Source organism: Haemaphysalis longicornis, unplaced genomic scaffold (assembly GCF_048455015.1).
Source record: "Haemaphysalis longicornis isolate Haplotype H1 unplaced genomic scaffold, Haemaphysalis longicornis Haplotype H1 scaffold_12, whole genome shotgun sequence".
NCBI lineage: Eukaryota > Metazoa > Arthropoda > Arachnida > Ixodida > Ixodidae > Haemaphysalis > Haemaphysalis longicornis.
Genome location: NW_027526225.1, coordinates 103645455 through 103673037, shown reverse-complemented (window position 1 = coordinate 103673037; position 27583 = coordinate 103645455). Strand labels below are relative to the sequence as shown.

At 48.1% G+C, this 27583-nt stretch overlaps 3 protein-coding genes across 3 annotated transcripts in view; 1 reads left to right on the top strand and 2 right to left on the bottom strand.

Moving 5' to 3' along the window:
• LOC144163151 (uncharacterized) lies at positions 1-1666 on the bottom strand. The gene has a single exon (XM_077693974.1). It carries the CDS (start codon positions 1660-1662, stop codon positions 22-24), a length of 1641 nt encoding a protein of 546 aa, XP_077550100.1. The 5' UTR covers positions 1663-1666; the 3' UTR covers positions 1-21.
• An 11745-nt stretch (positions 1667-13411) lies between these two features.
• Positions 13412-27583, top strand: part of LOC144161759 (receptor-type tyrosine-protein phosphatase T-like) — a 31828-nt gene continuing 17656 nt past the window's right edge. Inside the window, exons 1-3 of the mRNA XM_077692361.1 lie at positions 13412-13527; positions 14982-15294; positions 25714-25756. Of these exons, the coding sequence (XP_077548487.1) occupies positions 13412-13527; positions 14982-15294; positions 25714-25756 (472 nt within the window). The remainder of the gene's footprint in view (positions 13528-14981; positions 15295-25713; positions 25757-27583) is intronic.
• Positions 19324-21063, bottom strand: LOC144162199 (uncharacterized). The gene has a single exon (XM_077692671.1). The coding sequence runs from the start codon at positions 21061-21063 to the stop codon at positions 19345-19347; it is 1719 nt and encodes a 572-aa protein (XP_077548797.1). The 3' UTR covers positions 19324-19344.

Below are 27583 nucleotides of genomic sequence, written 5' to 3'. Positions count from 1 at the left end.
GGTCCGAGGCGGTAGGTCTCCTCAGTCCAGGAAACCTCTGGCGGTGGCTGCCGTCTTCGCCCGGTTCACCAGATTCTTCTGGTTCTCCGGATCCTCGTAGACGAGCAGTGCCTCCCACTTTTCAGCGATGTCGTGGTCACCGGTGGTATGGGCGCTTGCAATATCTTGTGGTGCGGCAGTCAGGGTTGTTGAGGATGCTCGGCTATCCACAGGTGGGTCTGGACGGCGGTCATCGCAAGGGCACTCCAGGATCATGTGTGCCAAGGTGTCGGGTATGTCGCAGTAAGGGGAGAGATATGAAAATTGCGTGGGGTAGATGCGGTTCATGATTATTCCGTGTGTGTACGTGTTTGTTTGGAGCCGACGAAAGATTACGCTCTCTTCCTTGGTGAGGTCGGGGTGTGGTGGGGGATATCTCCTCCGCTCAAGTCGGTAGTGCTGAAGTATGGCCCTGTAGGTGATGGGTACGTCTGCTGCGCCCGTTGCAGCACGAATGTTGGGTGGCAGGAAGGCCTGGCTGGCGTGCTCTCGGGCTGCAGCGTGCGCTGCTTCGTTTCCCGCCATCCCTTCATGCCCCGGGATCCAGGTGACGTAGGTGTCAGGAAGTTGGGGGCGCGTCTTTAAGATATTAAGAGCCGTCGCGGACACGCGTCCTTTCTGGAAGTTCCGACATGCCGCTTGGGAGTCGGTGAATATCAGTGCTCGGTCGCTGCAGGTCGTCATTGCCAAGGCGATGGTTGCTTCTTCTGCAGTTTCGGGGTTACGAGCCGGTATTGTTGCCGACGTCAATTCCCTGCCTCGTGGGTCCGTGATGCTTATTGCGAAAGCAGTGTGGTCTGGATATCGAGCAGCGTCTGTGTATCTGGTGTTAGGATCCTTTTCATATTTTCGGAGGAGTGCCTTTGATCTTGCCTGTCTTCTTTCTTTGTGGTAAGTGGGATGCATGTTACGTGGTATGCGTGCTATACAGATGGTCTCTCGGAGTTCCGATGGTAGCCTCGCTTTTTGGTCGGTGTCCGCGATGTAGGTTTCACTGTAGTTGAGGAAACGGAGTACTGCTCTGCCTGTAGGAGTGAGCTTGAGGCGTTCGAGTTGGCTGGCTTTGTGGGCTTCGACCATCTCCTCCCACGTATTATGTACGCCTAATTTAAGGAGCTTGTCGGTGGATGCCATGAAAGGAAGGCCTAGAGCAGTCTTGGTTGCTTTCCTAATAATTATGTCCAATTTGTTTATTTCAGCGTTTTTTAAGGCTAAGTATGGGGTGCCATACGTGATCCTACTGGTTATTAATGCTTGAATGATCCGCAAGGTGTCGTGTTCTTTGAGCCCCCTTCGTTGATTCGCGATTCTTTTAACGAGGTGGGTGACTTGTGTCACAGTTTGTTGTAGCTTGGGAAGATGAGCTGCACCCGATCCATCCTTGTGTATGGTCAGACCTAGTACACGAAGGGAGTTGACCCTGGGAATTTCCACTCCATAAAGAGTGACGCTGGGATCCGGATCAAGAAGTTTAGGTGGTCGTCCTCGAGTTCGAGCCTTCAGCACGAGAAGTTCGGATTTCTCCGGAGCACACTGGAGACCGCAAGAGTCCAAGTAGTTTACTATCACGTCGATAGCCTCCTGCAGGGCGTCCTGTTGTCTTCCAGTTGTAGGCGCTCTCATCCACAGCGTGAGGTCGTCTGTGTAAAGAGCATGCCTCAGTCCTTCGATAGTTTGAAGTTTCTTTGGCAGGTGCAGCATGGCGATGTTAAAAAGCAGCGGGGAGAAAACTGAACCTTGAGGCGTGCCTTTGTTTGGTAGGTGGAATTTTGCGCCTCGAAGGTTGCCGATGCCCACCGTTGCCGTGCGATTCGTGAGAAAGTTTTGAACATAATTGTAAGCTTGGGGCCGCAATTGGTACTTTGCAGATTTTCGAGGATCTTTTCATGCTTGACATTGTCAAAAGCGCCCTTGACGTCGATAGCAAGTATACAGGACTTGTGATGGCGATCCAAGCGGTCTATGATGTCCTCCTTCAGAAGCAGAAGGATGTCTTGGGTAGACAAATGCTGTCGGAACCCAAACATTGTGTCCGGTATGTACCCGTTGTCCTCGAGATATGGCGTGAGCCGATCGTGGACCATGTGCTCAAGAAGTTTACCCGCGCAGGAAGTCAGTGATATAGGGCGAAGATTCTCAATACGTAGAGGCTTGTTTGGCTTAGAAATCATTGTCACATCCGAGTGCTTCCACGTTGCCGGTAGTTCGCCTGTTTCCCAACATACGTTAAAATAGTCTAGGAGCGCTTCTGTTGCGTTTGGAAGTAGGTTACGGAGGAGCTTATTGGTAATCTTGTCTTTGCCGGGCGAAGTATTCCTTGTGAGTTTGGCCAGGGCTGCCTCCATTTCAGCTTTTGTGAAGGGTCTATCGAGGTCGGGATTATGTTGGCCGCGGTACGGATCAGTACTTGTCGGACTCGATGGGATGTCACCGGCAAACTTGCGTTGAATCTCATCTAGTATGTCTTGTTGGGTGCCTGCGTATGAATGGACGATTTTTTGAAGGTCTTGCTTTTGCTGCATTTTTGTCCATGTAGTCGCCAGAAGGCCTCGTAAAATATGCCAGGTCCTTTTTGTGCTGAGGGTGCCATGAAGTTGGTCACATGCCTTGTCCCAATTTTGCCGGTAGAGGAGGGCGCCATATTCTTCGGCTTTCTTAGTGATGGCGGCGATTTTCAGCTTGAGTTTTCTGTTGTGCTTTTGTCTTTTCCACCGTTTGAGGAGGCTTCTTCTTGCTTCCCAAAGGTGGGAAAGGTGTAGGTCAACAGCGGGAATATCTGTGTTCAGTTGAATTATTTTTGTGTGCTCCCCCGCTTTTTCAAGTATCTTAGAAAGCCATTTGTCAATTTCTTCGATGTTTCCAGGATTGACGTCGGTAGGGAAGGCTTTCCAATCTGTGATCTTTGCTGTCCCGGACTGAATGGTTCTTTTTCGGTGGCTTATCTCGAGTTGTAGGATGTGATGCGCACTTCCTAACGTCTCCTCCAGTCGGATCCACTCTGCCTGGTGGATGCCGTGGGTAAAGGTGAGGTCGGGATTAGTGTCTCTGGAGACGCTGTTGCTTACTCGGGTTGGTTGCAGCGGATCGTTCCAGAGACTTAAATTGTGAGATTGGGCGGCGTCATGTATGCGGGTCCCTTTCTTAGTTGTTGACGGGTACCCCCACACCATGTGAGGAGCATTAAAATCGCCCGCGATCACGACTTTGTGCCCTTTCGTGATGTTCCTGATTTTCCTTATAAATTGCTCGAAGTTCGCCAGTTGGTCTCGAGGGGGGCTGTAGACGCTTAAAATGAAGAGGCTTTGCTGAGTCTTTCTGCCAGGTAAGATTTCGACAAGTGTATGGTCCACGTTGGTGTCCATGATTTCGTGCAATTGGGCGGTAAGGGTCTTTTTAGTCAGGACTGCGGTGCGCTCTGTTCTGCTGAAGGCGTTATATCCTTGAAGGCGAATGTTAGTGCTGTACGTTTCCTGGAGGGCTATCGCATCTGGTTCATCTTGTTTAGTGAGTTCTAGGAGGTTAGGGATTTTGCGCCTGATAGATCTACAGTTCCATTGCCAGATTTTGGTTTGAAAGTCGTCTGTGGTGCCGTTAGTTTGGACTGCCATCTTCGATAGATTCAATGTCAGAGAGCTCTTCTCGACTTAATGAGCAAGAACGGGAAGCGTCATGGCTATCTTTTCGTGCCTTTTTCCGCGCCGCAACTATAGGGCTGAGGATTGAGTCGAGCGTCGTTTTGGTGATGTAGTTCTTCCTGGCGTATGCGACGAAGTTGTCAAAGATTACCGTGTTGTGGGATGCTTGCTCCGCAAAAGGCGCTATGGCTTTCTGGATTTCTGCCGCGACGACCTGCTGTATGTTTGCCATGATCCTCTGTTCAAGTGCGGCTATTCTGTCTTCAGTTAGCTGAATGACTCGCTCCTCTGTGAGTAGCACTTGTTGTGGAGGGCGTTTAGCAGCTTCTTGCTCTCGACAGCGCTGGAGCAGCTTGTCAATGAGTGTTTGCTGGCTTTGGATCTTCATCTCTAAGGCTTTGATGGCAGCTTTATCTTCGGAGCTTCTTCCAGATTCGCTTGCCACATTGGCGTAGCTTACTCTCTTTTGGGATGGAGCTCGCGAGCCGGATCGATATTGCGAATGCGCTCTGGATCTGTCTCTGCTTCTTCTCTGCGCGTTGTTATTGCTGTTATTTGAAGTGGTGCTGTTGGCTGCTTGTAGATCCGGGAAGTCTTCTGTGCGGGGCCGCCATCCGCTCCGTGGATCTTGGCTCTTTACTTCCCATTGCTGCCGAACCTTGTGGGGGGGTGGTCCTGGCTTCAGCTTCTGCCTGCAGTCTGTTCCTGAAGTCTCATGCGGTTGTTTGCAGATTTTGCAGTAAGGCCGGCACTCGTGGTCAGGTAGTTGATTTGTCTGGCCGCATTTGTGGCAGAAGTTTTTAGCTGGATGCGGGCATATGTCTTGGCGGTGACCCAGCTCCCCGCAGGAACGGCAGTACTGTACTGTCTTGCGATAGGGCCGGCAACGATAGTCCCCACTCTGATATGTCACGATGAACGGTACATGGGGGCCGTTAAAGTAGATCACGGCTGCAGACGATTTTCCCAGCATTCGTGCTGCAACAACCGTATATCTCTCTGGCACGCGGAGTCCGTCCATGAGTTCTCCGGTACTGGTATTCGGTGGAATGCCGTTGATGACTCCCCTGCTGATCCATTCTGGTGTTTTCACATGGGCTCGCACGGTGAATATGTCTCGTCCTAGTTGTATGCTGCTGATTTCTCCCAGAAAGTCGAAAGCCAGATCTTTCCTTGGAGTACTTGCAATGACGAGGTTTTCGATGCGCTGCACTTGAATGCGAACATTGTCGTAGAATTCCTTCTGCGTGATTTTGCTTGCCCTTCCGATGGCGTTAGTAATTTCTGCGAGGGACCATTTTGAGAGTTGAAGGCCGGCTTGTGGGCGATAAATAATTTTCGTGTCGTCTACGGGCAATGGTGGCATCCGGGAACGTTTCTGCTGCGCCGTATCCGGGGCCGAGTGCTGGGAGGTGGCTTGTGCGGCTGGTGGTGCTCCATGAGTGGCGGCGGTCTTGTTTCGTTTCCTTTCGGTCACTTTCCATTGATGATGCAAATCGATAGTTCTGCCGCTGTTTTCATCGTATGTCCACTTCGCTGGCGAGCAGCTTTCTTCGGTGGAGTCGGTGTGCATAGCGTTGTCTTCCTCGTTTTGTTCCTTGCTTTGCGCGTGCATCGCCGCGTCGGGTGCTTGGTTCATCGTGGGGTAGTGGGAGCTTGCGTCAGCGACGAGCAGCTGCGGCTGGACCGGCTCATGAAGCTCTTGTCCAGCCGCAGCTTGCCGGGGAGAGCTCGTGCTGCTGCTCATGCGCGTGGTGCGGGCATGTGCCACTGGCTCCTCGAGGCGCTCTCCTCCGCCGGCCTTGGAACGTTGCTCTCATGAGGCTTAGCCTGATGCGATATTTTAACTGCTTGGAATCTTGGCGTAAAATGCACTCACCGCGGCAAACGTGGCAACGGGAGATTCCTTGTGACTTGCCGGTGTTCTTGATGCCCAACTGGGAAAGGTGAATGGCCTTTTTCCGCATGAAAAGTCGCGAAAGCGAGAGCTCGTGTGGAGCAGCTTATGGCTCCATAGCCCCTAATATTTTTTTTATATATCGGACAAACTGTCCGCTGAAGTCCACATTTTTTCTTGGGCGTGTTTTTGAAATGTTCTTCTACAAAATGTATATTCTAATTTTTTTACTGCCCTTGGTTTGTTGTACACAACTCCTTTATCGTTTTCTTCGACAACTGGCGAAAAAGTTTTATTTTGATATTTTGTCGCAACTATGATACATGAAAACATTTACAAACCGGTGTTATTGGAAAGCCCGCTAAATAATCTGCATTTTGTGTTCCGGTAATTAGTGCCTAACCGTTTTTTAGTAGAAAAAAATGTTTTCTTTGACCCCGAGAAATCGGTCAATTTTCCCACGGTCACGAAAGAGTTAAGGGCTGCCAATCCAGGTGGTCTCATTCGTGTACCCATTTGTGTAGCCTACAAAATAAACAAATCCAGTCGCCAGAAAGTGGGAGTTGGAGAAAAAAGGGGCCAAGGTGACAAGAAAAAGGAGAAAGTACTGAATGTCTTAATCACTACATTGCCAGCTGGAAGGGAAAATATCTCAAAGGCCAATGAAAGATCTAGTTAACAGGGTCAAAGTAGGGTAAGTACGTGCTTCACGGAGGCTATATTCTTCGGCAAATTTTAGCCCATATATGTGCAGGAAACACACAAAATAGCACCTGGTGTGAAATATCCGAGAGACTACATTTACATTTTTGTATTTCAGGACACAAGGATATCCTATCAGCTCCTGACAGAACCAATTACAGGTGAGGGATTATCAGGTATTTTTTTTTAATTTTAATCAGGGCGACAAAAGGTAACTGTGATTAGGATTGCATGGAAACATCCTTTCTTTTTCTGAACTCACTTAGGCTGCCAAATCGTTATTTGTGATTTTTTTCAAATGATGTAGTTTGAGTACTACATTTTGGAATACCTTATCATTGGGCTGTAATTTATTGTTAACAGCCTACACATGTCGAATAAATTTACAAGCTGCCTGCTCAAGCATGCGTTAGCGGACATTTTCTCGAGTGCATCAATTCTTTAAAGGGACACTGAAGTGAATATGTCAAGCTCCCGGTTTTGATGCACTACGTAGACTGGCTCAAATTAACACACGCTTCATCGTTAAGGCGGTTGATAAGTCAGTAATTATTTTATAAAGCTTGAAAAAAGAAAAACTACTATGCGCGGTCTGCGGCCAACTAAAGGCTGTGACGTTAGGACGAGGTGCACCGTGATTGGACGATGTCCAAGATTAGCATTCAAGCAAGCTTTGGTTTCGGTTATGTAAAACAACATGCTTGACATCCGACGTTATCCTTGGATGTGCATTCTCAATATCTCAGTAATTCCCATACCGCGCTTCTTCAATGTTGTCGGCTGTAAAATGCCTAAGATAAGCTACCCAGGACGGCTTGGAATTGTAGCAATCACTAGCAGAAGCCCACGCAGTGGATGAACGCCCTCCGGGTCAGCGCAGACGCTCAAATGCCATGCATTTTCCCCCCACACTTGTAGCTTGCCTCACTCATGCCTGTATTGTAAAATGCGTGTTCGCACCAGGCCAAGTGTCTGCTGGTTCTGGCCTGTGCCCTCTGCCCGCAAGCAGTCGGTGCTTATGGCAATACCACGCCAACAAGAACTGGCTAGCCCGTCAGTGTCAGTCTGCGCTTGTTCTGCGAACTCGCTCGAGGTGCCGTGGACGTTACGGCCAAAAATGGTGAACTCAGTATACAAAACGACGGGCGAAAACGAAAAAATCAACTTACAAGTAAAGGAATGTACCGACAGGTATTCGAACTTGCGACATACAAAATCATATATCTAGCGCTTCAGACCACTCGGCCACGAGGCAGCTCTGCCGCCATAGGAAATATAATGTATATACTGTATAGCGAAATTACACTTTTATTTATTGCTTTATTATTTTATTTATTTTTTTGCTGACACGCGACGCGCGAATGCGTGATTGTGCGTTTTTCTTTTTGTTTTTGCGACAGTGGCCCGTGTGGTGTAGACCGCTTCAACAAGTGCAGTCAGTCAACATGTTTGGACTTTTTTGAGGCGTGTTTGTTGTTTTGGTTCCTAAACGTCGCATCATAAAAACGGTAAATAAGGCTAGAAGGTTGAGCAACGTCATGGTCTATACCTTGTGCTTCGTTTCAAACTTTTGTTTACTGGCAACGCGCCTTTTGTTGAACGTTTGAGGGGCCTATTTTTCATTTTTCGACTGTTGTATTTATGTAAGCACGAAAGTTTTGTAATAGTTGCGGGAAAGCAGTAGATATTTTCCAATATGGGCACGCAAAAAGTACGACTTAACCGAATGGTGGATTTCGAATCAAGTGGCTTTTAAATACATTGAAAGGATAGCGGGATACCAAAAATTTGAAATTTGTTTGAATTCACTGAAACTACGAATTATCAGAGTTTGAATTATGGCGAGTCGACTGTATTTGCATTTAATGCAAAGAGGTACTTAGTGAGACCATTCCTTCAGTTGGGTTGGCTCGGTGCTTCAGGACAACTTCATATTCCGCTACACCAGGTGTGCTAAGGCAGTTAGTTTATCTAAAAATAGCCATTTCTATGGGCCCTAAGGGTTATAAATTGTGGCATTGACTCCAGGTTTATAAAGGAATACTGGATTTATCTTGAGGGTCGTCCACTGCAGCAGATGCCCCTGACGATATACTGGTAAGGTATCGGCCTTTCTATTTTTTTAGAGGCGATGCCCCTTAGCGTCTTGGGCTGTCAGCGTCTCCTGTGGTCATCGTCTCATGTAGTCACGGTACTGAAACACAGGGCACTCGCTTTTCAATGCCTCACGCTAGAACGTAACTCATACGAAAAATTGCGCCCACCTGCCCGCGAGGGGAGCCCTGTGTAGATGCGACGCATTGTGGGGTTCACTTGGTGTTTCCGTTTGATTGATTCTGAAATCGCGTGCAACGTGTCGGGAACGCGTATGATTATTATTGAAGCTCCGTCTCAGCAGCAGATGAATTGTGCCCACCAAAAGATAAATAAGCACGGCATATTATAATAACCAATACGCTGTTCTCAGACAGTCGTATTTAGATGCGAAGCATCTCATGATCGGGGCTGTGTCCCTCCCTCCCTCCTTCTCGTTGTTGTCCGCCGTCCGCACTCTACTGCGCATGCGCATCTCTTCAGCCCCGTCAGCGTTTGGGCTGACGTCAGCGCAGTCCACTATAAAAAGAAATAGTTAGGCGGCCCCGGTTTCGATCCCACGACCCTGACCGCGACGGGAGGTACGTGGCGCTCTTCCCACTGCGCTACAAACCGAGACAGGACAACGCGCTACGAACGCGCCTTATGTCCTTCACTCATTCAAACTACGTCAAGAAGCTGCTGATACAACGAAGGCACGCGAAGCTGAACGTAAACGGAAATGACGAACTGAAAACTAATGGGAACTTCACTCGATCCCATGCCTGCTTCACATACTACTCAGGATTCCCCTACGGGAAGATGGTGTAATTTTTAAATCAAATCCTCTGATCAGCTCAGCTATAATTTTGGGTTTTGGAACCTACAAAAGTACTAAGTAAAAAAGACTGGAAAACTGCAAAGATAATTGCGACAAGCTTGAAAATAAACGAATGAAACAAAGGCACATGAAAACAACTGCAGGCAGTCATGCGTGAGATATGGGATAAAATGTAACTCATCTATATTGTCATCATTATCAGTCAGCTTGTGCACAGACACTACCCTTTATTCAGTGCATTCATCCTTGTAAAAAGAAGCAGCTATTACGATATGGTATTTGCTTTAAAAAATGGCGAACATTAATCTTTAATACCGTACTGAAAAACATAACTACTACTAGTTTTTTTTCCTATTGAAACTCATAGTTTTAGAGAGGACATTTCAAGTGATCAGTATTTAATAGTGCACTTTGACGCTTCTGGTGTAGTTTTGCCACACTGCGAGAACACTCGCGAGGACTAAAGACGTGATCATATTATATAGGCATTTCTTGTAAAACAAACGTGATTTTTGCCCTGTTCCCATCCTCAGTACCTGGGCCACCGTCTCAGGTTTATCAGGAGGGCCGACAAGAAACTGCCGTCGTTGTCGCCTGGAAGGAGCCAAGGCTGTCCAACGGTGTCATTCACGGCTATAAGGTGCGCATTTGAAGACTGACTTGCATGTGCATTCTGCTTAGCCAGCGGGCATCCTAAGAACAAAAAATAAATCTTTTGGACATTGTGCTTGGGTAAAAGAAAGAAGACATTTTTTTTGTGGCAGTAAAACTTAGCTTCTTTCAGCCAACCTGTCAGCTGTTTTATTATGGAACGTAAAAGCTTGATGTAGACGTTTTTGCTAGAAGCTGGTATGCAAGGTTCTGTGGTAAATGCTGTATTAAGATGTTGCTCTAACAAGTTAGAGGAAGCAGTGCGTGCAGAGGATCATTTAACACACTATGGAAGCAAAGGACTGGACCACTACTTTACACAACATTGGGTTCATGTCAAAGAACCTCAGGGAGTTCAAATCGATCCTCAGTTCTTGAACCTGAGCACACATCACAACCTTGGTGTAACTTCAGCACTTCAAATGCTCAGCTTTCCGGTTTTGTGTAACGCACTGAAATGACCTATTGTAATTGTGAGCTCACTGCCACATTAGAAGGAGCGGTGTTCAAACTGCGTAACGTAGCATACCATGCATACCACGTGATTGCATTGAAGCATGCGACGTTTCTTATGAATTCCAATTCTTCTGTATGCCGGCATTGGCTAGTAACCTAAACACAACGGGACTGTTTGCATGCAGTCTACGCAGTCTACAGTTAAACCTGGATGTAACGGAGTTGACAAAAGTTCGCAATTTTTCGTTACATCCAGGTTTTTGTTGCATTCAAGTTTCGAGTTACGTATCGTGGGAATGAAGCAGAAAGAAAGCGAAAATGCTAGAAATCAGTGAAGGCGAACTCCACCCTAATGGATGTATTTTATAGCGAAAAACTGCGTAAGTTGCGCCTGCTGCTTTCGCACGAGCTTAGGCACTACACGGCGCTCGAAAGAAGCAAGGCTACCTACCCCCGTATTAGCAAACATAACTCAAGTATCACGTCTGCCGTTTGACACTTTTCAGCGTCTTAACGCGTTCCTCGAAACAAAATTATCTGAACGGGTGCCTTTTGCGAACCTGGTGATTTTTGCGGCACTCAAGATTGTTGAGAGGATGCGGTAGCACTCTTCTCTCTCGCCAGCAGAAAAGGCATTTAAAATTGTGCGCTTTTTATGAAAAGGCACAACTTTTCGTTTTCTAGCAGCAGTAGTTATACCGACGAAGCGATACCACAGATAGAAGTGTCGACGTGCGACTACACGCCGACAGGACGACCTGGCACCTCAAAACGTAGTCTGGAACCGAAAACGCACTCACATGTGAAGCGCACTGTAGTTAGCGGTGCGGGTAAAAAAAAGAAACGTCAAGGGTAGTTATTCCTGCTACATTATGTGGTGTCAGGCCACGTAGCACTCCGTGTGTCAGGCTACACAAGCAGAACCAGAAGTGATTGCTTCCTTATCCGCGAGATGGTGCTGGACTCTTGGTTCATCATCATCCTCATGACGAGTTTCGTATTTAGGCTATATTAGGTGTTTTTATTGCTGCTGGTTTCTTACGGTGGGGCTAGAATGCGCTAAATTATTTCATTTACACGGTCGATTTGTGAGTAAAAGTGCAAAAACATGACTGATCAGCTCGCCGACTTCGTTACATCAAGGCTAACTGCGGCATAGAGGTCGCGAGCGTATGGGCTCCTACGGGGGTGCCAATGCGGAATTGAAACACTTCGTTAAATCCAGCAATTCGTTCCATTGATGTTCGTTACGGTCAGGTTTGACTGTATTTGTTGTTAGAATTTTTTGCTATTAACATTCAAAACTGTTCTATTCAAATTTGATCTCAACTGAAATTTTATTGTTTGCATTCCCCTTCTCTACATTCCTTTTTTTGTTGTTTTTTTGTCTAAGTAGGTCACTCTGGTTAATCTAAACTCACCGGCGGCGGAAAACGTATCAAAAGTGGGACCAGAAGCAAGAAAGGTGCAATTTGATGGGCTGGAAGCTGGCACAGCGTACGTAGCGGAAGTGTCGGCAAGGACGTCAGCTGGTTACGGCAAGCCAGTGAACATCACAGTTTACACCAGGCCACGTGGTGAGAAGTCTTATTTCCTCCCCGCATGCATCTTCTAGAGAATCATAATGCCACAAAATCGGCCATCATCTGTAGTCATGAGGCATTAAGACTATTACCTGCGAAAAAGCATATGCCCTCACACAGGGCAGGTCAAAAAACTATAAATGTGAAAGTTATACCACAAGTCACTACCGCATATCAGCACTGATTGTGAGGTGACGCTATCATCACTGTATGGGCAGTGTACTGTAGATGAAGAGGCTAAGTCTCTTTCAGCACTACACCTGTAAAGGGGTCATGTTTCATTTGTGACATCTTTATGCTGACATTTAAGTTTGGAGAACCCCAGAAAAGCCACCCCTCAATTTCTTTCCTTCCTCTTGTTATCTGATGGACACAAATACTGCTCTTACACAATGTGGCATAGGAACGTTGCATTCAACATGAGTGATAAGCTTGTTAATCCAAAGGGTGCTAATGCAGAACCTCAAATAAATTTGACTTCGTCTTCGCAAGCCTTGTTCATTTGTTTTTAGGGCACAGCCCTTTGGCGGCCATCTCTGGGCTGAGCTGCGTCATCGTCTAACCGAGTGAACGATGTCAAGAACAACTGGGACCAGTTCGGACTAGCTAGGACCAGCAGCGCCCAGCTGGGAATTCGGCCATGAACCAGCTGGGACCAGCTACCATTTTGTCTAGGCGGAATAGTGAAAATAGCGAGTGAACGATGGCACTACCGAATAGTGAAAGAAAGCAAAGGAGGCGAGTGTCGTGAAAATGGGAGGGGAGGGCGGTTCTCCGTGGCGGCACGAGCGCTCTCCGAAAGTGCGGTGGGGGAGTAGGGGGGCAGCGTGCTGTGCCCGCACAAGAGGCTCGTCTGCGCGATACTGGCGAAAACGTGAGGGGGGCGTGCGTTCCCTGCCTGAGACACGGGTTGCGGTCCCTTCCTGAGACGCACTGCGCCGCCGACGCAGAGGCTCATCATCGCTGCCGTCGAGAGAACCCACAAATGAGTGCTGTCTCAGCGCACTGCTGCTGCACCCAAATATCGCATTAGATAGCATCGTAATCGCCAGCCAATTTTTTTATCGATGACGAGACACCTAGATATTCTGACATAATTTGCGTTCATGCGAAATGAAATATAATGAGCTCCTGAAGCGGCCATGCTTTAAAGATGTCTAGAAAAGTAGTGTCTCCTGACGCTATCGAGGCCATAGGGTGCCCCCCCCCCCACCCCGCAAAGCCCGTTTCAAGTGACGTCCTCCCGCCTGAATTTTGTCAGTTCAGTGAGTGTTAACGGAGTCATTTCGCACTTAAAAATAAGTGTAGTGGAGGGGAAGAAGAAACTTTGCAGCAAAATTGTGATATTCCTATCATTCGTGAAAAAGCAACATTAGTGTGAGATATCCTTGATCAATGGTTGCACGAGTTTATTGACCGTGTTCAGAACGTGTTCCGGGACCCCTTTAACAATGCAGAAAGAGTTAAAATGATTGGCATGTAAGCAATTATACGTGTATTCTGTGCACAATAGGGGAGTGGCATCATGCCTACAATGTCCCTCTACCGTGCAGTCCCTGTGATCGAGGCAAAGGCCGAGCTGAAGTCTGTCAGTGAGACAGCCATCACGCTGCAGCTGGCAGCACTTGGCGATCAGCCGGATGACATCGAGTAGGTTTCTTTCGGTGTCTATTTTCTTTTTATCAGTTACACGTCACTATATACAAGGCTCGGTGGGTCGGGCGCAAAGGCATGAAGATCAAAGTGTTTTTTTAACCTACTAACTTTGCGACTGCCCGACATTTTGCTTCTGAACCTGCATTAAAAGCAGAAAAATAGAATACATCTTTATTTGCTTGAAGCGTTCCTGCATTTAGCAACAAAGAGAACTGCAATAAATGTGAGCTGTAACTCAAAATGTTATGAGCTGCAAAAATGGAAGTGAAACGCTTTGCATCAATTGCCCAATAAGAGCCTAATCCCTTTCTTGTGTAAAATGGTTTGCTGCACAGACAGCAGCTGCCACTATGTTGCCAACATATTTCATTTGATTCGTGTGAAATTGCTGACAGCAATAAAATGTCTGTGTAAACCACTTAAACACGTGAACTAGGGCGAAAGAATTCTGCTCTGCTTTTTTTCTTTTTCTTTTTTAGTGGAATGTTGTAGATAATGCAAAATCCACTATTGATGAAACTCCTGTCACTTCATTTTCCGGGTAACAGAACACTGCCGGATCCCAAACATGAGGCGGAGATATATAGAAGGATAAGAATGGGGTGGAGTGCATACGACAGATATTCTCAGATAATGACTGGCAGCCTACCATTGTCCCTGAAAAAGAAAGTGTATGACAGCTGCATCTTACCGGTACTCACCTACGGGGCAGAAACTTGGAGGCTCACTAAGAGGGCTCAACTTAAATTGAAGACGACTCAGCGGGAAATGGAGCGGAAAATGATAGGTGTAACATTAAGGGACCAGAAGAGAGCGGAGTACGTCAAGGAACAAACGCTTGTTAAGGACATATTAGTAGAAATTAAGAAGAAATGGACGTGGGAGGGCATGTAATGCGAAGTCAAGATAACTGTTGGTCATTAAGGGTAACAGAGCGGATCCCTAGAGGAGGCAAGCGCTGCAGGGGGCGGCCGAAAGTTAGATAGGCAGATTTGATCAAGAAGTTTGCGTGGATATTTTGGTCGCAGTTAGCCCAGGACCGCGGTAATTGGAGATTAATGGGAGAGGCCGTTACCCTGCAGTGGGCGCAGATAGGCTGGTGATGATGATGATGATGAAGTATGATTTCCCTAGTGTAAAGTTTTTCCCACTCCTGAGTTCCCAAAATTCTTGCATCGATATTTCAGTTTTGTCAAATTACAACGCTGAACTTGTTCCGCATGACTGAATTGCATTTATTACCGGCTAAAACAATGTAAAAGTTTGGGCTGGCTGGTTCATATTCAAGAATAGCAACAGCGCAAAGGACGGGACAAGGAAGAACAACAGAGCGAAGCGCTTTTGAACCACAGGACCGCGTTTCGTCCTGTTGTTCTTCCTTGTCCCGTCCTTTGTGCTGTTTTAGCTATGCTTACCGGCTATTTACGTGCTTTTCTACCATATTGCAGGGCTTACTATGTGCTGGTACAGAGGCACGATGACCGCAAGAACCGTACCAGGCGGTCGGCCGGTGATTCCAGCGAGGCCAGTGTTGGCGATAGCGCCCTTTACGAGTGGACCGGTGGCACGCCGGACTACAACGAGTCGGTGGCCATGAATCTCTCGTTCTACATGGCAGCTAAGCTGACTCCTGATGAAGTGAAGAGTCAGGGAGAGTTCACCGTGGGCGACGGCCGCTACTACGGGGGCTACTACAACGCGCCGCTCATTCCGGAGGCTACGTACAGCGTGGGGCTGGCAGCCGAAGTGAACTTCCAAGGAGTAAGTGTGTCTTGCGTGGGGCGGAAGTGACTGGGCCTATATTAGTGGCTGAACACTGCAGTACAGCCACGATTTATTGAACGCGTTGACGTGAACTTACCCGATTCAGTCATATCCAACCCACCAAACCCCCACCCAGCCTACTCTTACCTAACTTAACCTCACCTAACTTCTCCCTTCGCCTTAAGGGGGCCATGAAGACAAAATACAAGTTTGTTTCATTCGAAAGATTTCATGTTTTTTGGTGCCCCCAGCCCTTGTTCGGAAGCAAAAGATGCTTTATTCACTGACAAATTATTGAACTTAGATTAAAACTTCGATTTTCCCGCTAAATCGTGTGTTTTCATGACCTCTGCACTGATGTCATATGAGGTGGGGAGCCTTGTTTACCGTTAGTCAACCTAGATGGCGCCACCATCCCGGGGCTGACCGTTTTCGGCCTTTGCTTTGTTTTTGACCGTATTTGTACCTCGCTTGTTTCTGTTGAGGTATAAAATAACTGTTTCGTGAAACAGTGTGTTCGCTCGAGAAATATATCACGTAAGACACTGTCGCTTGCGCCAATCGGGCAGGGGCCTCTGAGACAACCACAAAAAGAGCCGCAGTGCTGTGCAGCTAAAATAGCATAGTGCGCGCAGTACCAACAGCAGTACCCATCGGTACTTCTATGTCTACGTGCACTTGCATAACTTTCCACTGTTTCCACTTCCACTCTTATGACTATAAAAGACTGTGGGCTAAACGCAAGTGCAAATAGGGCGTTCGGCAAACTTATAAGCGCGGCTAATTTGCGTTTCGTTTTGCAGGCCTCAGCCAACCAAAGAGTTGTCACATATGACATCATAGGTTCTGTTGCCGGAAATGAGCTGGTGGGTCGTATGGTCACTCCCTTTGCTCCTAATTATGTAGCATATTTGAGCGAAGTTTACGTTGAAAGTGAGGTCAGTATGATTCTATCTAGGCAACCTTCCGAATGAACCAAACTTGTGTTTTGTCTGCATGGCCCCTCTTCAACCCCCCGTGTGGGGTATGTTAATCAACATCACAATCATCATCATCGTGTACATAATCGCGTGAAAGCTCAGAACCCCGTTTCGGTCAGCAATGACACCGAACCCTACTGCTGGTGTCCTCTTGCCCTAACATTTGGTGCCGAAACGCGGAAGGAGGGTCAGGGACTGATGGGGAGAACAGCAGGGATGCTAGTGGCTTCGGGAAAGTCCGACCCGGACCGTTTACCGCCGACTCACCCTGAGCCACCAGTCACCATGGCTGACAGCGACCGCATACCGACTCCCTCGAAGGCACCGACGCCAACACCGGCGTTCCTACCGCCGGCCTCGAGGGACCTGCGACTAACCAGACACGGCCGACACCGGGCGTGGCCATCCCCGGTGCACCGACAAAAACCGACCGCAACTCGTCCACCCACGCAGACAAACCACGTAACGACCAGTCCACCATGCTTGGCACCAAGAGTACCGCTACCGAAAAGCAAGCTGGTGAGCTGCACGCTGTGTGTTTTTTGCGAAACAATGCCCGTGCAGAATTCGTAGCTACTCTTACCGGTATTGACGGAATCACTAATCCGCTACCAGATGTCTGGAAACTTGAAATGAGCCTGGAAAATCTCAAACGTAAACGGATAAACCTACCGAAATTGGATTCGGACATAATAGACCTAGTCGACGACGAACTTGAGGAGGAAGTAGAACAGGCTGAGTTACACACCGATAGCTTTCACAGCACAAAAGCATTCTTTACGCATTACATAACCTGCCGAAAGTAGGGAATGCTGCCTGAGGTAAAATGAATTACGCTACAATACCGAATCGCCAAACTTGACTACTATCCTACAAGTTCACGGACAAGAGATCCGCACGTAATTTGTACCGGTACCACGAGTGCATTTCTGTACCAGCCGACGCAACACGAGACTGCAACAGGGGACAGCAAGAACTTGACTTTGATAGCGGAACTTCGGGACACGCCAGCGCACTCTGTCGAACTGAATATAGCGCGAGTTCCCGAAGAAACACGAATTGAGAAGCAAGCCCATGCGATGCAGTACAACCTCGTTGCAGACGTTATGCAGGATAAAGCCTTTCGGAAACTTTTTGAAATTCTACCGACAAGTGCGTGCAACTACCCGCCAGCACCTCAAGCGTTCCACGGAGCTAGGCTTTATTGGTATGCCCAGAAACCACGGCGTGCACGCATGCATGACGCTCGCCCATGATGACATGGCTACGGGCGGGCAGGGCTCGTCTCTGAGGAAACGTCTTCAGCCCGGAAGTTCCTTGCGGTTGAATTTTGTCCACACCGTTACCGCATGGCAAACATTTCCAAAGGGCAACATACAGACGCGGGAACAGGTAAACCGCCGTTACAGTCACCGCCTACTTCTGAAGACGAGCCGCCTAACAAGAACGGTCAAGATTGACAGCAAATTTCGAAAGGCCGTATTTCCGTCTCCTGGAGCCATGCACTATCGACGTCGAACGCTTGAAAACTCGCAGGATCATAACGGCAATACCAGTAGAAATCCTCTCCTTGGTGGCATCATTACGACGCTCGACGCTTCTCAAACTGCAACGAAGGTTGAGGCAGCGATGGAAGAGAAAAGGTAGAAGGCCAACGAGTATCACGGGACCCGTACCGACTTGGACAAATACAACAAAATGTTATTACTGCGGATTTATTGCCCATTAAATCATTGCCCCGTGGTGACAGTACCGTTGGGAAGCCTTTCGAGCCGACAAGATTCAGCTACCTTTGGGGACGGCGAGCCTTCATCAGAGCCAGCCGTGCCTAAGCACCCAGAAGCATTTCCTGCTTCCATTTACCGAGCAACAACATTCACGAACTTTCTACTACTCTGCGAGCCTGGCGGGCGGGCTGCTAAGCGGGCTGCGAAGGCTGTGAGTCGACCAGCGAAAAGGTCGCCAAAATCCACTTCTCCAACCCAAACTGGCACTGCTGGCAGCCGGAGCTTTCGTGCAAATCTTCGGGAAAGCTGTTGGATTTGCTGGGCTGGCATTGTTTCATCAAGGACTTGCTATATAGAATACGGATACGCACAACAGCCTCCAACGCTGACGCATTATCGAGACGCAATGGCAGCCAAATTGTTCCGGACTGCCAGCAAGATTGCCGTCGCTGCGCGATTTTCCCGCCACCCTTTACGGCATGCGCATATTTCGGCTGCTGGAGTATGTTGATTTCCCCGTTGGGGTATGTGCATAGACATCCCAATCATCATCATCGGGTACATAATCGTCTGATAAAAGCTCAGGACCCCGTTCGGGTCAGCCATGACACCGAACCCTGCTGCCTGTATCCTCTTGCCCTAACAGCCCCTTCAACTGTTTTGTTACCGCGCCTATTCAAAATCATTCAATTTGACCAATACCTTGGGAGCCCGTTTTCATAACGTTCTAGACGTTGCTGGAACAAGTAAAGCTATTTCGAGTTAGCTCAGAAAATGCCCTTTCAAAATCAGTTTTGTTTTCATTTTTGCAACAAAGATGAACTTTTTGACACGCATTTGAATCACGTGGATGAGAAAAAGAGGCCTGGTGATCGCATGTCACTGCTACCAAACACGAATGCGGGCCTGTCGTAATTACTCTGTATCGGCGTTTGATTTTTGTTATCAGGGCACCAATGGTGAATAAGAAAATGGTTTTCACTTGTCAGGTTCGCACTCATCACAAAGTTCCCAATCATCAACCACGCAGTTCCGATTTCAACTTCAAGCAGGTATTTCCGCATCGCGTGCTTGCCAAATACTGTGATGGCCATAAATGCAACGTGGGGCATTGACACGATGTTTTTATGTTAAGTGGGGGCAAATTGGTGCCTGTGATAATGTCAAGACGCCAGATTTGTTCCAGGGAACCACCCAAAATTGCACAATTTGAAATGAGGGTAGGGCTTCACCGCATAGCCCAAGCACCACGCATGAGAGAGAGAGAGAGAAATAAACGTTTATTTGCTGAAAAGACTAGCCAGGACTTGATCCTTGCCGGTCCGAGGCGGTAGGTCTCCTCAGTCCAGGAAACCTCTGGCGGTGGCTGCCGTCTTCGCCCGGTTCACCAGATTCTTCTGGTTCTCCGGATCCTCGTAGACGAGCAGTGCCTCCCACTTTTCAGCGATGTCGTGGTCACCGGTGGTATGGGCGCTTGCAATATCTTGTGGTGCGGCAGTCAGGGTTGTTGAGGATGCTCGGCTATCCACAGGTGGGTCTGGACGGCGGTCATCGCAAGGGCACTCCAGGATCATGTGTGCCAAGGTGTCGGGTATGTCGCAGTAAGGGGAGAGATATGAAAATTGCGTGGGGTAGATGCGGTTCATGATTATTCCGTGTGTGTACGTGTTTGTTTGGAGCCGACGAAAGATTACGCTCTCTTCCTTGGTGAGGTCGGGGTGTGGTGGGGGATATCTCCTCCGCTCAAGTCGGTAGTGCTGAAGTATGGCCCTGTAGGTGATGGGTACGTCTGCTGCGCCCGTTGCAGCACGAATGTTGGGTGGCAGGAAGGCCTGGCTGGCGTGCTCTCGGGCTGCAGCGTGCGCTGCTTCGTTTCCCGCCATCCCTTCATGCCCCGGGATCCAGGTGACGTAGGTGTCAGGAAGTTGGGGGCGCGTCTTTAAGATATTAAGAGCCGTCGCGGACACGCGTCCTTTCTGGAAGTTCCGACATGCCGCTTGGGAGTCGGTGAATATCAGTGCTCGGTCGCTGCAGGTCGTCATTGCCAAGGCGATGGTTGCTTCTTCTGCAGTTTCGGGGTTACGAGCCGGTATTGTTGCCGACGTCAATTCCCTGCCTCGTGGGTCCGTGATGCTTATTGCGAAAGCAGTGTGGTCTGGATATCGAGCAGCGTCTGTGTATCTGGTGTTAGGATCCTTTTCATATTTTCGGAGGAGTGCCTTTGATCTTGCCTGTCTTCTTTCTTTGTGGTAAGTGGGATGCATGTTACGTGGTATGCGTGCTATACAGATGGTCTCTCGGAGTTCCGATGGTAGCCTCGCTTTTTGGTCGGTGTCCGCGATGTAGGTTTCACTGTAGTTGAGGAAACGGAGTACTGCTCTGCCTGTAGGAGTGAGCTTGAGGCGTTCGAGTTGGCTGGCTTTGTGGGCTTCGACCATCTCCTCCCACGTATTATGTACGCCTAATTTAAGGAGCTTGTCGGTGGATGCCATGAAAGGAAGGCCTAGAGCAGTCTTGGTTGCTTTCCTAATAATTATGTCCAATTTGTTTATTTCAGCGTTTTTTAAGGCTAAGTATGGGGTGCCATACGTGATCCTACTGGTTATTAATGCTTGAATGATCCGCAAGGTGTCGTGTTCTTTGAGCCCCCTTCGTTGATTCGCGATTCTTTTAACGAGGTGGGTGACTTGTGTCACAGTTTGTTGTAGCTTGGGAAGATGAGCGGCACCCGATCCATCCTTGTGTATGGTCAGACCTAGTACACGAAGGGAGTTGACCCTGGGAATTTCCACTCCATAAAGAGTGACGCTGGGATCCGGATCAAGAAGTTTAGGTGGTCGTCCTCGAGTTCGAGCCTTCAGCACGAGAAGTTCGGATTTCTCCGGAGCACACTGGAGACCGCAAGAGTCCAAGTAGTTTACTATCACGTCGATAGCCTCCTGCAGGGCGTCCTGTTGTCTTCCAGTTGTAGGCGCTCTCATCCACAGCGTGAGGTCGTCTGTGTAAAGAGCATGCCTCAGTCCTTCGATAGTTTGAAGTTTCTTTGGCAGGTGCAGCATGGCGATGTTAAAAAGCAGCGGGGAGAAAACTGAACCTTGAGGCGTGCCTTTGTTTGGTAGGTGGAATTTTGCGCCTCGAAGGTTGCCGATGCCCACCGTTGCCGTGCGATTCGTGAGAAAGTTTTGAACATAATTGTAAGCTTGGGGCCGCAATTGGTACTTTGCAGATTTTCGAGGATCTTTTCATGCTTGACATTGTCAAAAGCGCCCTTGACGTCGATAGCAAGTATACAGGACTTGTGATGGCGATCCAAGCGGTCTATGATGTCCTCCTTCAGAAGCAGAAGGATGTCTTGGGTAGACAAATGCTGTCGGAACCCAAACATTGTGTCCGGTATGTACCCGTTGTCCTCGAGATATGGCGTGAGCCGATCGTGGACCATGTGCTCAAGAAGTTTACCCGCGCAGGAAGTCAGTGATATAGGGCGAAGATTCTCAATACGTAGAGGCTTGTTTGGCTTAGAAATCATTGTCACATCCGAGTGCTTCCACGTTGCCGGTAGTTCGCCTGTTTCCCAACATACGTTAAAATAGTCTAGGAGCGCTTCTGTTGCGTTTGGAGGTAGGTTACGGAGGAGCTTATTGGTAATCTTGTCTTTGCCGGGCGAAGTATTCCTTGTGAGTTTGGCCAGGGCTGCCTCCATTTCAGCTTTTGTGAAGGGTCTATCGAGGTCGGGATTATGTTGGCCGCGGTACGGATCAGTACTTGTCGGACTCGATGGGATGTCACCGGCAAACTTGCGTTGAATCTCATCTAGTATGTCTTGTTGGGTGCCTGCGTATGAATGGACGATTTTTTGAAGGTCTTGCTTTTGCTGCATTTTTGTCCATGTAGTCGCCAGAAGGCCTCGTAAAATATGCCAGGTCCTTTTTGTGCTGAGGGTGCCATGAAGTTGGTCACATGCCTTGTCCCAATTTTGCCGGTAGAGGAGGGCGCCATATTCTTCGGCTTTCTTAGTGATGGCGGCGATTTTCAGCTTGAGTTTTCTGTTGTGCTTTTGTCTTTTCCACCGTTTGAGGTGGCTTCTTCTTGCTTCCCAAAGGTGGGAAAGGTGTAGGTCAACAGCGGGAATATCTGTGTTCAGTTGAATTATTTTTGTGTGCTCCCCCGCTTTTTCAAGTATCTTAGAAAGCCATTTGTCAATTTCTTCGATGTTTCCAGGATTGACGTCGGTAGGGAAGGCTTTCCAATCTGTGATCTTTGCTGTCCCGGACTGAATGGTTCTTTTTCGGTGGCTTATCTCGAGTTGTAGGATGTGATGCTCACTTCCTAACGTCTCCTCCAGTCGGGTCCACTCTGCCTGGTGGATGCCGTGGGTAAAGGTGAGGTCGGGATTAGTGTCTCTGGAGACGCTGTTGCTTACTCGGGTTGGTTGCAGCGGATCGTTCCAGAGACTTAAATTGTGAGATTGGGCGGCGTCATGTATGCGGGTCCCCTTCTTAGTTGTTGACGGGTACCCCCACACCATGTGAGGAGCATTAAAATCGCCCGCGATCACGACTTTGTGCCCTTTCGTGATGTTCCTGATTTTCCTTATAAATTGCTCGAAGTTCGCCAGTTGGTCTCGAGGGGGGCTGTAGACGCTTAAAATGAAGAGGCTTTGCTGAGTCTTTCTGCCAGGTAAGATTTCGACAAGTGTATGGTCCACGTTGGTGTCCATGATTTCGTGCAATTGGGCGGTAAGGGTCTTTTTGGTCAGGACTGCGGTGCGCTCTGTTCTGCTGAAGGCGTTATATCCTTGAAGGCGAATGTTAGTGCTGTACGTTTCCTGGAGGGCTATCGCATCTGGTTCATCTTGTTTAGTGAGTTCTAGGAGGTTAGGGATTTTGCGCCTGATAGATCTACAGTTCCATTGCCAGATTTTGGTTTGAAAGTCGTCTGTGGTGCCGTTAGTTTGGACTGCCATCTTCGATAGATTCAATGTCAGAGAGCTCTTCTCGACTTAATGAGCAAGAACGGGAAGCGTCATGGCTATCTTTTCGTGCCTTTTTCCGCGCCGCAACTATAGGGCTGAGGATTGAGTCGAGCGTCGTTTTGGTGATGTAGTTCTTCCTGGCGTATGCGACGAAGTTGTCAAAGATTACCGTGTTGTGGGATGCTTGCTCCGCAAAAGGCGCTATGGCTTTCTGGATTTCTGCCGCGACGACCTGCTGTATGTTTGCCATGATCCTCTGTTCAAGTGCGGCTATTCTGTCTTCAGTTAGCTGAATGACTCGCTCCTCTGTGAGTAGCCCTTGTTGTGGAGGGCGTTTAGCAGCTTCTTGCTCTCGACAGCGCTGGAGCAGCTTGTCAATGAGTGTTTGCTGGTTTTGGATCTTCATCTCTAAGGCTTTGATGGCAGCTTTATCTTCGGAGCTTCTTCCAGATTCGCTTGCCACATTGGCGTAGCTTACTCTCTTTTGGGATGGAGCTCGCGAGCCGGATCGAGATTGCGAATGCGCTCTGGATCTGTCTCTGCTTCTTCTCTGCGCGTTGTTATTGCTGTTATTTGAAGTGGTGCTGTTGGCTGCTTGTAGATCCGGGAAGTCTTCTGTGCGGGGCCGCCATCCGCTCCGTGGATCTTGGCTCTTTACTTCCCATTACTGCCGAACCTTGTGGGGGGGTGGTCCTGGCTTCAGCTTCTGCCTGCAGTCTGTTCCTGAAGTCTCATGCGGTTGTTTGCAGATTTTGCAGTAAGGCCGGCACTCGTGGTCAGGTAGTTGATTTGTCTGGCCGCATTTGTGGCAGAAGTTTTTAGCTGGATGCGGGCATATGTCTTGGCGGTGACCCAGCTCCCCGCAGGAACGGCAGTACTGTACTGTCTTGCGATAGGGCCTGCAACGATAGTCCCCACTCTGATATGTCACGATGAACGGTACATGGGGGCCGTTAAAGTAGATCACGGCTGCAGACGATTTTCCCAGCATTCGTGCTGCAACAACCGTATATCTCTCTGGCACGCGGAGTCCGTCCATGAGTTCTCCGGTACTGGTATTCGGTGGAATGCCGTTGATGACTCCCCTGCTGATCCATTCTGGTGTTTTCACATGGGCTCGCACGGTGAATATGTCTCGTCCAGTTGTATGCTGCTGATTTCTCCCAGAAAGTCGAAAGCCAGATCTTTCCTTGGAGTACTTGCAATGACGAGGTTTTCGATGCGCTGCACTTGAATGCGAACATTGTCGTAGAATTCCTTCTGCGTGATTTTGCTTGCCCTTCCGATGGCGTTAGTAATTTCTGCGAGGGACCATTTTGAGAGTTGAAGGCCGGCTTGTGGGCGATAAATAATTTTCGTGTCGTCTACGGGCAATGGTGGCATCCGGGAACGTTTCTGCTGCGCCGTATCCGGGGCCGAGTGCTGGGAGGTGGCTTGTGCGGCTGGTGGTGCTCCATGAGTGGCGGCGGTCTTGTTTCGTTTCCTTTCGGTCACTTTCCATTGATGCTGCAAACCGATAGTTCTGCCGCTGTTTTCATCGTATGTCCACTTCGCTGGCGAGCAGCTTTCTTCGGTGGAGTCGGTGTGCATAGCGTTGTCTTCCTCGTTTTGTTCCTTGCTTTGCGCGTGCATCGCCGCGTCGGGTGCTTGGTTCATCGTGGGGTAGTGGGAGCTTGCGTCAGCGACGAGCAGCTGCGGCTGGACCGGCTCATGAAGCTCTTGTCCAGCCGCAGCTTGCCGGGGAGAGCTCGTGCTGCTGCTCATGCGCGTGGTGCGGGCATGTGCCACTGGCTCCTCGAGGCGCTCTCCTCCGCCGGCCTTGGAACGTTGCTCTCATGAGGCTTAGCCTGATGCGATATTTTAACTGCTTGGAATCTTGGCGTAAAATGCACTCACCGCGGCAAACGTGGCAACGGGAGATTCCTTGTGACTTGCCGGTGTTCTTGATGCCCAACTGGGAAAGGTGAATGGCCTTTTTCCGCATGAAAAGTCGCGAAAGCGAGAGCTCGTGTGGAGCAGCTTATGACTCCATAGCCCCTAATATTTTTTTTATATATCGGACAAACTGTCCGCTGAAGTCCACATTTTTTCTTGGGCGTGTTTTTGAAATGTTCTTCTACAAAATGTATATTCTAATTTTTTTACTGCCCTTGGTTTGTTGTACACAACTCCTTTATCGTTTTCTTCGACAACTGGCGAAAAAGTTTTATTTTGATATTTTGTCGCAACTATGATACATGAAAACATTTACAAACCGGTGTTATTGGAAAGCCCGCTAAATAATCTGCATTTTGTGTTCCGGTAATTAGTGCCTAACCGTTTTTTAGTAGAAAAAAAGGTTTTCTTTGACCCCGAGAAATCGGTCAATTTTCCCACGGTCACGAAAGAGTTAAGGGCTGCCAATCCAGGTGGTCTCATTCGTGTACCCATTTGTGTAGCCTACAAAATAAACAAATCCAGTCGCCAGAAAGTGGGAGTTGGAGAAAAAAGGGGCCAAGGTGACAAGAAAAAGGAGAAAGTACTGAATGTCTTAATCACTACATTGCCAGCTGGAAGGGAAAATATCTCAAAGGCCAATGAAAGATCTAGTTAACAGGGTCAAAGTAGGGTAAGTACGTGCTTCACGGAGGCTATATTCTTCGGCAAATTTTAGCCCATATATGTGCAGGAAACACACAAAATAGCACCTGGTGTGAAATATCCGAGAGACTACATTTACATTTTTGTATTTCAGGACACAAGGATATCCTATCAGCTCCTGACAGAACCAATTACAGGTGAGGGATTATCAGGTATTTTTTTTTAAGTTTAATCAGGGCGACAAAAGGTAACTGTGATTAGGATTGCATGGAAACATCCTTTCTTTTTCTGAACTCACTTAGGCTGCCAAATCGTTATTTGTGATTTTTTTCAAATGATGTAGTTTGAGTACTACATTTTGGAATACCTTATCATTGGGCTGTAATTTATTGTTAACAGCCTACACATGTCGAATAAATTTACAAGCTGCCTGCTCAAGCATGCGTTAGCGGACATTTTCTCGAGTGCATCAATTCTTTAAAGGGACACTGAAGTGAATATGTCAAGCTCCCGGTTTTGATGCACTACGTAGACTGGCTCAAATTAACACACGCTTCATCGTTAAGGCGGTTGATAAGTCAGTAATTATTTTATAAAGCTTGAAAAAAGAAAAACTACTATGCGCGGTCTGCGGCCAACTAAAGGCTGTGACGTTAGGACGAGGTGCACCGTGATTGGACGATGTCCAAGATTAGCATTCAAGCAAGCTTTGGTTTCGGTTATGTAAAACAACATGCTTGACATCCGACGTTATCCTTGGATGTGCATTCTCAATATCTCAGTAATTCCCATACCGCGCTTCTTCAATGTTGTCGGCTGTAAAATGCCTAAGATAAGCTACCCAGGACGGCTTGGAATTGTAGCAATATCTAGCAGAAGCCCACGCAGTGGATGAACGCCCTCCGGGTCAGCGCAGACGCTCAAATGCCATGCATTTTCCCCCCACACTTGTAGCTTGCCTCACTCATGCCTGTATTGTAAAATCCGTGTTCGCACCAGGCCAAGTGTCTGCTGGTTCTGGCCTGTGCCCTCTGCCCGCAAGCAGTCGGTGCTTATGGCAATACCACGCCAACAAGAACTGGCTAGCCCGTCAGTGTCAGTCTGCGCTTGTTCTGCGAACTCGCTCGAGGTGCCGTGGACGTTACGGCCAAAAATGGTGAACTCAGTATACAAAACGACGGGCGAAAACGAAAAAATCAACTTACAAGTAAAGGAATGTACCGACAGGTATTCGAACTTGCGACATACAAAATCATATATCTAGCGCTTCAGACCACTCGGCCACGAGGCAGCTCTGCCGCCATAGGAAATATAATGTATATACTGTATAGCGAAATTACACTTTTATTTATTGCTTTATTATTTTATTTATTTTTTTGCTGACACGCGACGCGCGAATGCGTGATTGTGCGTTTTTCTTTTTGTTTTTGCGACAGTGGCCCGTGTGGTGTAGACCGCTTCAACAAGTGCAGTCAGTCAACATGTTTGGACTTTTTTGAGGCGTGTTTGTTGTTTTGGTTCCTAAACGTCGCATCATAAAAACGGTAAATAAGGCTAGAAGGTTGAGCAACGTCATGGTCTATACCTTGTGCTTCGTTTCAAACTTTTGTTTACTGGCAACGCGCCTTTTGTTGAACGTTTGAGGGGCCTATTTTTCATTTTTCGACTGTTGTATTTATGTAAGCACGAAAGTTTTCTAATAGTTGCGGGAAAGCAGTAGATATTTTCCAATATGGGCACGCAAAAAGTACGACTTAACCGAATGGTGGATTTTGAATCAAGTGGCTTTTAAATACATTGAAAGGATAGCGGGATACCAAAAATTTGAAATTTGTTTGAATTCACTGAAACTACGAATTATCAGAGTTTGAATTATGGCGAGTCGACTGTATTTGCATTTAATGCAAAGAGGTACTTAGTGAGACCATTCCTTCAGTTGGGTTGGCTCGGTGCTTCAGGACAACTTCATATTCCGCTACACCAGGTGTGCTAAGGCAGTTAGTTTATCTAAAAATAGCCATTTC

Coding starts and splice junctions, on each gene's coding strand:
- LOC144163151 (XM_077693974.1), bottom strand. CDS start 1,662: ATGAGAGCGCCTACAACTGGAAGACAACAGGACGCCCTGCAGGAGGCT.
- LOC144162199 (XM_077692671.1), bottom strand. CDS start 21,063: ATGCTGCACCTGCCAAAGAAACTTCAAACTATCGAAGGACTGAGGCAT.